Genomic DNA, 9,098 nt, shown 5'->3' with positions numbered 1-9,098 from the left:
AATTAATAGAATAAAATCAAGGAAGATAGCCTACTATTTCTAGGGACGTTCTATCTTTATAAGGGCAGAACTGCGTACAATAGAGTAAAAGTGAGATGTAATTTCCACTGGGATGGAATTGTTTCCTTTACAGCTAACATACCTGATTATCACATTTGAAGACCTCAGTGTGCAAGATGCCAGTCTGTTGCTCGTTGTTTCCATGTGGAGGGCAAATGGTATTTAAAGCACATGGTTTTCTCTATCTGAGTGCTACTACTTTGACACCTTGTTTTTGAATAATTGATTGTAGTTTTTTCATGGTGGCAAAAGCTAGTTTGTGTTTGGAGACTCCTCCAAAATTCTGTCTGAGGTAGAGAAAGAATGACAGCAGCAGCACCAAGTAGCCATACAGGGATGGGCCTTTGTGTCAGCTCTGGGGGATGAAATACATTATTTGCCACAGCTTAAACAATGCAAGTACAAAAGAAAGTTGCACTGGCATCCCTTTTAATCTGCTTGTAAATATTCTCAAGGAGCAACATGATCTGTTGGAGTAAGTGGCAATCAGTTAAAATCACTGCTAATTTCCTCCTCAGTCTTTTTCTTGGGATTGTATCAAATGCTGTCTTCGGATTAATGAAGGTGGCATGGAGAGATCCTTGTGCCAAGGAGAATATTTTTTTGCAAGTTGGCATGGAGTGTTACATTGATTAGAGGTTGGGTGTCCAGATCTAAATGCAGCTTGTTCCACTGCTAAAATCTTCTCCTGGGTCATCCTAAAGAAGCATATACACAGATGCCCTGCATAATGTTTACCAACTAAACTTAGTGGGCTTAGAAGGCAATAATTAGCCAGGGGGGCAGGGTTAGACATGTCTCTCTTTTTAAGATAAGAATCATAAAATATCTCAAATCATTTGGTAATTGGGCCAATTGGTCTATGCATGTAAATAAGGATGCTATAATACAGGAACCCAGCAATCTATTTTTAAATCCAGAAGTTTATTATTTACATAAACCATTTACTAGCACCCTCATTCACTGAAGCAACTCTATGCCATCTGCAAGGTAATAAACAATCAAAACAGAAGATAAAAACATCCACAATCAGAAATAAAACCCCTTAGTTTGGAGAATATGACTCACCCTGACCCAGGGCCTGCTGGAAGAGCCAGGTCTCCACTGATTTCCTAAAGGCTAGCAGATTTCATAGGGAATTTCAGCAGAGATTTGGTTGTTCCTAACAGTCTTACCATTTTTTAGTTGTGCTATAAGTTTGGAAATTTGAGAGATGGCTACCAGGGACTAATCAGGGAGTGGGTTAAATAAGATTAGCCTTGGATCTAATTCACGGACTGTTATATTAAACATCAGTTGGTAGTAATTAACTCACTCTTTGGGCAGTTCACATATTAAGGAGTACATTGGTGACAAGTTGCCAGAAGGTGGAATTTTTATCCCTGGCAGCCATAAGAGGAGCTGGCCACTTCTTGGAAAAACAAAATATGTTCTTTACAAGGATCCATCTATTTCCAACTAATTCTTGCTCATCTTATCCTTTTCACTCCAGGTGACAGTAACAGCAACAACATGACTTTTCTCCTTGCCATTTTTTAAAAACAAACTTGCAGAGATTCAGATGAGCAAGTCCTTCATTGTCCTGGAAGCACTTTGAACCAATGGAGAGATTATCAGGACTGGAATACGGCTCTAAAGTATATTCACAGTGAAATTATTTTTTTCAAAGGGAAGAAAACATATTTCAACCCAGCTGAGTCTCATCTTTTAAAACACGGAAGACAGTGATGAACTGGGGAAGGTTGCAGACAAAGGTGAAAGGACATCCAAGTTAAAGTTAGGCATCTCCCTTGGCCAGGAATTCCAGATTCCAAAAGCAGCAACTAGAACATCTGTTATCCTCTCCCCAGATGTGCCTCTAGTAGTGCAGAACAGAGACAAAGCCCACACATTCCTTGGGACCTGAGTGGGCAGGTGCTTTCCATCCCCTTTCCATCTGTAGGGTAAATCATCATATCAGCAGTTATATGTAACATTTGCAATGGGGCATTTATTCTTATTTTTGTACATCTTTCCTTGTTTTATTAAGGATCAAATCCCAGGCATAGTACAAGTCGAAAAGACATTCCTTTTTCTCAAATTAGGGAGCATAATTTGCATAATCTCAGCTACAGGAACTGGTGAAGCTATTCTAGTATTCTCCACCTGAATCCTTTGCTGTCATGGAGTGCAAGTATAAAATACATTTTGGATTGTCAACCATGCCTATAGGCAAGACTACAAGCTCTTGAGAGAGCCAGTTTGGTGTAGTGGTTAAGGCACAAAGCTAAAAACCAGGAGATCGGGAGTTCTAGTCCTGCTTAGGGCAGGAAAGCTAGCTGGGTGACCTTGGGCCAGTCACTGTCATGTTTGTTAGATTAGGCTTTGTTAGATTAGGCAACCATTACAGTCACTCTCTCTCGGCCCTAGGAAGGAGGCAATGGCTTCCAAAATCTTGCCAAGAAAACTGGAGGGACTTGTCCAGGCAGTCGCCAGGAGAAGGCACTATACATACATACAAGCTCTGACCATTAGCTATTTTAAGTGTCCTACAGATGAGTTGTACTGAAATAACACAACAGTACAGGTGTTAAACGTGATGTTAACCAGACAAATCAAGTTTCATTCCTAATTTCCCCATCACTTATACCCATACTAGGTATTACAGTTGAATGAATGAATGAATGAATGTTCTTATGAGCACTCATGGACAGTGTGGATAAAGGTAAAGGACTTTTTCAGCAGAGTTGCCTAAATATATCCTATTCCTCATTCCAACTGCAATTTCATAAATCCTTACCTGGAAGTAATACCCTTTATACTCAATAGGAGCTGCTTTTCGAGAAATAGCTGAAGGACTCAAATAAGAAAGGGCAAATGCAAGCTACGGCCAGACACTGATTCAAAGCTAGGAATAAACCCCGAGAAGACTTCGCTTTTTCTGTAGGGACCCACCAGTGCCAGCCACACTGAGGACAAGCATTTCCCAAAACTTCCATCCTTCCCAACAAGAGCTGGATTTATGGCAGGAGGACCCGGGGAGCGAGACAGTCGTTCGCGATCACCTATTTTGCACTTCCAGCCGGACCAGGCAGGGAGTTCGTATTTGGTCAAACCCTCATCTTCCTACCTCCCCCGGCCGGGCGCTAGTCGTTTAAATCTCTAGGAATCTAAACCGGGCTGCTCTGATCCTGGATACTTGGGGAGTTCTCTAAGTGAATATACGGTATTCCAGAACATTCAACCGAGCGTATCTGGCGGGTGGTGAGCCAACTGCAATCAGGAGCGTAGACTGCTTTTCTCCCCCTAAGACGCTTCCCTTCCCACCCCATCTTTCGCCGCAGATTTGCAAGTCCTGCGCTCGGAACCGAAGGCAGCACGCAGTGAGGTTAGGAGGCGAAGGGAAAGGTCGGAGAGGCGGGGGCGCATTCCAAAAGCGCGCCCGTAAAAGACGGAGATGAAAGGCGTCTTGTCTCTCCCACCTACCCCCAACTCTGCCGGCTGGCAGTCTACCACCCCGGGGAAAGCTCCGAGTCGGTGATACGCCCGCTCTCGATTGCCTTTTTAAGGCGCAGGCGGCAGCTTCTTCTCTCTCTCTTCCCCCCCCCCGTCCCCCTCCTTTATCAGCTCTCACTGCATCGCCCCTTTAATAGCCGCTCGCTCGCTGGTCCCTTCTCTCCTCGCGGCTGGCGACGCCGCGGTTCTCCTGCCACCGCGAGACGGAAAGGCGCGCGCAGAGAGCGGCGTTCGCGGGGAGAGCGAGGAGAAGAGTAGGCGAGGGATCCTGCCGGGGCTGGTTGGTGATCTCAGCCGCAGCTGCCTCCCTCTCTCGGCCCCGCTGTTGTTGCTGCCACTCGGAGCTGCCGCCGCCGCCGCCGCGGTTCTCTTCCCCCGAGGCCCGCTCGCTGCAGCATCCACTCCACCGCCGCGTCCTCCTCCTCCTCCTCCTGGAGCCTCGGGGCAGGTCGTGATGTGATCGGCGGCGCGTCCCTTGGGGGCCATCCCCAGCGGGAGTCTCAGCACGACGGAGAGGGTGGTGGAGCAGCGGGCCAAGGGCCGCGCCCCCATGAAGGAGAAGGAGGCGGGGGCGGCCGGGGAGCGGGGCAAGCCGGCCACTTACACCGGGGACAAGAAGGCGCGCATGGCGGCCAAGACCAACAAGAAGTGGGTGCGCTTGGCCACCGTACTAGCCTACGTACTCTCCGTCTCCTTGGCCGCCATCGTGCTGGCCGTCTACTACAGCCTGATCTGGCAACCGGTGAGGGGCGGCGGTCAGCCGCACACCCAGTCCCAGCCGCCCGAAACCGCCCCCAGCCCCCTGCCCCCCGGAACCAGCGACGGAGACGCCCCGGCGACGAGGCCTGAAGACGGAGTCGGCGGCTCCTCGTTTCCGGAAAATCCCGGCGACACCTCATCGCCCTAGGGACTCGCTCCGGCCCAGGAGGCCGGAGGCACAACTCCCCCAACGGCGTCGGAGCCCCCGATCACGGAGGACGGGAGGCCGCCAGAGGGAGAGCCGCGGCGCCGCCGCCGCGAGAAACAGGACCCCCGGACTCCCCTCGCCTTGCTCCGCGCTCTCCTGCGGCCGCTCGGCCCCGCCGCAGGACCCCGCCGCCCACCGTGGTGGACACCGAGGGCGCGGGGCTCAGAGACGCCTTTCCTTTACCTTGCCCTCTTGGCAAGACTGGGCAGGGAAGACTGTAATGGTGTTAGTTTTTACAAATATGGTTTATTAATCAATAAATAGTGGGGGAGCCACGTGAAACGGAGCTCAGGTATGTCAGCCTCTCTGAAATGTACCCTGATGCATTTCCTTTGTATTCTTGTGTATAAACTCTTTGTATACAGATGCACTTAGTTAATGCATAGAAAGGAGCTATATAGTCTATATTCTGTACCCACATGTACTGGCAGAGCAGATGTAGAATGGTGTTCAAAGGGCTATTGTGGGGAAACTTACTATGAAATTCACAGCCAACCTGGAGCAGAGATTGAGACTGCTTCCCTAAGTCCCAGGCCAGTAGTTCTGACTTGACCCTAAATTTTATTCCTGTTTGCTTCCCACATCTTTTGTTAAACATGGGTTTCTTGCTTTTAAACAAGAATGAGCACTTAGTGTCACCTTCTCCGGTAAACATAGTCAGAAAAGAGTTTATTTCAGAGGCATTACTGTTCTCACTTATACCCCAATCTTATGTCTGAAGTCACAGGAGAGCAAACTTTTGCAATACCTGTTCCTGACCTTTCCTAGCAAAGCTACATTGGATTTGATGCTCATTTAATTAGTTCTGTGCTATTTCTGCTGTGTTGTAGTTGCGCCCTCTGTTCAGTCTCAACCCTTGTGACTTTAAACGGGTTAATTTTAGCTCTAAGGTTTTAGACCTTCCAATATCACCATTCTCTATTTGTATCAACTTCACTCTCTCTTCCAGCAGTGAATAAGAAAGAGTTAAAAGATATCTCTTCTGAGTCTCCAAACCATCCTTTTCCTCTTTTGATGCTTGGAACAATTGCTGGCCTTTCCAGGAACAAGTAAATTGGATATTTAACACTATGCTGGTGTTGTAGGGGCTGTACACCAAAAGTGGTGAAAGCCAGCCTTATTAGTAGTTCCGGCATTACATCAGTAGTAAAGCAGCTATGCAACCTCCTTCATGAGTAGTTTAGCCTTTCTCAACCCGGTGCCTTCAGATGAGTTGGGTAAACATTCTTGTCATCCCCGTCAATTGACTGGGCTGGCTAGAGTGATGAGATTTCTAGTCCTGCACAACTAGAGGCAACAGGCTGAATAAGGCTAGGCTACTGTCTTTCCTTGGACTAGCATTAGAAGCCTTGTTTTTTTATATTTTTATCTTATATACTAGTAATTTAACTTATAGTGTGAGCTGACACCTTTCAAGATAGGTGAAGCTGAAGAATTTAATGATGCTGAAAAGGCTGAAGCCCACCATTCAAGGCATGGCTGATATTCAGACTTATTTACAAACAAATCTTTTTCTTACAAGCTCATAGTGTACAGTTTGTTAGATTAATTTTCCCATCATGGGGAAGTGGGAAGTCCTCCTAAAGGCTACTTCATGCAATGCTCTATAGGCAGATCGGTCTTGGCATCAAAAGAAAAAACAAAAACCCACACTTGCACAATGAATTTTGTGACCCATTAAAGGCTCTTTGCTGCTTTGGATGAAGCCAACTAATATGGCTGCCCTTCTGGAGTGTATATACTTTTACTTTGTCACAGATCTGTTTTATCTGCTGTGAGTGTTCCAGGTCAGATAGCAACTCTGAATGCCAGCTACTAATCTGTGGAATTGCAGCAGAAAAAAATCTTCCAAGGAAAATGTAACCTATGAAGTAGCCCTTAGCTCACTGGGCACCAGTAAATAGGAAAATGGAAACATATTGTGCAATCCTATACATGTTTACTCAGAAGCAAGCCTGGGATTTTGTTGGCATAAGCTTATAACCTTAGTTGGCTGCTCTCATTGCAGTCTGTTGCCCAATGAAACCAGGGACCCTGCCTGGAGAGATGCTGGGGGGCAGGGGGGGGTGTCTTGAATCCAGCATATTATTCCATAGCAGTAACTGAAGTAGGAGATTCCCCAAAGCCAATGTTTTGCAATGAAGAAAATGCTGGTTGTGTTACAAGGGAAGGCCAGAGGTCTTTAAGGGAAAATAAAAGACAAAAATATTATCTTTATGCTAGTAAGTAAAGAAATATGTGCCCTCAGAGGAATTTCCACTATATTTTTTATATGTTGTATATTTAAAACTATTAGTCATACATTTTAAACAAGCAAGGACACTTGATGTGACATTCTGTATGATTACACTCTTCGAAAGAACAAAGCGAAATGTTGGAAAAATTACTATTATGTTTAAGCCATCCAGCCACTATCCTTTGTATGGTTGTCACTGAACATCAGATTTAAGTTTAAATTTAAAGTTGTAAACATGCTCTAATGTTGTCTATATCTAATTCAGCCATGTAAGCTATGTCTGCATTCAGAAGTTCTGTATATTTTTAAAAAAAATATTTTTAAGGTTAAAAAATACATTGAGAGATTTCTGCCTAAAAATCATATGATTTTAGTTTTTGTTTTTTTTAATCCCATTCATTCAAAGAATGTTAGCCATCTCCGTTTACAGCTATAGGAAATGGGAGCAACTTTGTCCACAGGGAGTAAATTGCTTGCTCTTTCAGTATTTGAATCTGAAAAATAGACGTGTACACACTTTAGTATTGTATATTACTCCAGACCAGTGTTTCTCAATCTTAGCAACTTTAAGCTGTGTGGGCTTCAACTCCCAGAATTCCCCAGCCAGCCATGAAACAATGGTCCAGACAAAAGGGTATTTCTGTTATTGTGGAGAGGACACACACAGCAAGGAGGGAGGTCCTCTATTGTCCAGAGCAAGCAATGCCAGCTTCCTGGAAATAGGGAAGGATCTGCTCCCAAAAACAAAGCTGCTCTTGAAACAAGGAAGTTACATTTCTGTAGCAGGAATGAACCCACAACTGACCTTCTATAGGTTGTGGCCACAATGTTTAGTGTGTCTTACTTTGCAAGCTAAAGGCATAATCAGAAGAATGCTAAAGACATTGCCACTTATTCCACTTCCGAGCTGGAAAATACTGTTTTCACACGATACAATAACCTGTAGAAGATATTTATGTAGGAGCACGTTGCTGTTTCCCAAGAGGAGTCTGCAGAGTCACATCTTGGGAAGATTGCTGGGTGATCTTGTGCCAGTTTCTGTCCCTCAGTCCAACTTCCCTCTTAGGATTGTTGTGAAGATAAAATGGAAAAGAGGCCGAAAACTGTTTGCTGCCTCAGGCACTTTGGAGGAAAGGCGGAGCATAAATGTAGCCCTAAAAATAACCTGATTTCCTATGCAAAAGATGATACTGTATGTAAACAGGTCCTTATTATGCTTATGTTCTAGGAGGGATTAGAACTTTGTACACTTCCGTCATCTGAGGTTTGCAGAAACTGTTCTTGGGAAATTTTGCCTGAATGATAGTTAGGTCTGGAATTCATATCCTCTTGCTCTCAAAGGGGATTGAGTGGGAAAGAGAGGAAATAGACTCATCAGGAGCCAGAACGGGTCAGCCCCATTGGAGCATTGGTTTACAGGAAATGTATGTTCCCAAGATCCCGTGGGAGAAGTCAACCCTCCCAAGTTACAGCTTCCTTTATGCTCTTCCAATAAGTTTTAATAAGAGCCTGCTAAAGCTGGGATTCCACTGTGACCAGGATTCCACCAGGGCAGTAGATTTTCTGGGAAGCAGGAGCTGATGAACAGCCAGCATATTTTCTCTTGATAGGTAACTACTAGCCTTCCGAAGAGTTGTCAGCAAAGCAGTTCGAGGACAGAAAAAGAGAATTAAATTGAATCAATACCATTTACTATATACTTTCCATCTTTAAAAATGCCTCCTTAAGGAAGATAGATGGAATGCCTTGCATCAGGAGCATGCACTGTATGTTCACTCTGGGACACTTCCAGAAAGGCTGTTTGCCAGAGAAGAGCAGTTTGACCCACAAGTTCTACTGACCAATTATAAACAGTTCAACAATTGCATGTTTTGAACCAGAAATCAACACTGTGTTTGCTCCAGACATTCCTGAGCCCAATACATTCCAAATATATCTCCAAGCTGTTTTCTTAATACCAAAAAAAAAAAGTCTGTTCCCATAATTTTGCATTGCTTGATGATGGGAGTATAATTGATGGCAACACTGATGACAGAAGTACAGTTGATGAAAATTACTTTTATTATGCAATTCAAATTGGCATGGATTGTTGTGGTTAAAATTTCATGCTAAGAAAGTGGGGATAGTTGCCTTTGGAACTGGAATTCAGTGTGATTATCATGTCTCTTCCAAAAGTTTTTCATTTTGCTGGGATGTTCTGCTGGAAAATAGAAGCAACAGTTCTTGATTCGTGTGCCTTTCTTTCCTCCCTCCTTCCCTTTTGTTCTTAGCTGCCAATGATAGCAGTTGAATGGCCTTTGTTTCATCACGGGTTCAGCTATATCTACTGTTTGTATCCCG

At 44.8% G+C, this 9,098-nt stretch overlaps 1 protein-coding gene across 1 annotated transcript; it reads left to right on the top strand.

The window, feature by feature from the left end:
* The first annotated feature begins 3,430 nt into the window (after positions 1–3,430).
* Positions 3,431–5,355, top strand: INAFM2 (InaF motif containing 2). The gene has a single exon (XM_063293465.1). The coding sequence runs from the start codon at positions 4,106–4,108 to the stop codon at positions 4,460–4,462; it is 357 nt and encodes a 118-aa protein (XP_063149535.1). The 5' UTR covers positions 3,431–4,105; the 3' UTR covers positions 4,463–5,355.
* Positions 5,356–9,098: the final 3,743 nt, after the last annotated feature.

The sequence above is a fragment of the Candoia aspera genome, chromosome 1 (assembly GCF_035149785.1).
Source record: "Candoia aspera isolate rCanAsp1 chromosome 1, rCanAsp1.hap2, whole genome shotgun sequence".
In the NCBI taxonomy this organism is placed as follows: domain Eukaryota; kingdom Metazoa; phylum Chordata; class Lepidosauria; order Squamata; family Boidae; genus Candoia; species Candoia aspera.
This window is presented reverse-complemented; position numbering and strand designations above follow the sequence as displayed.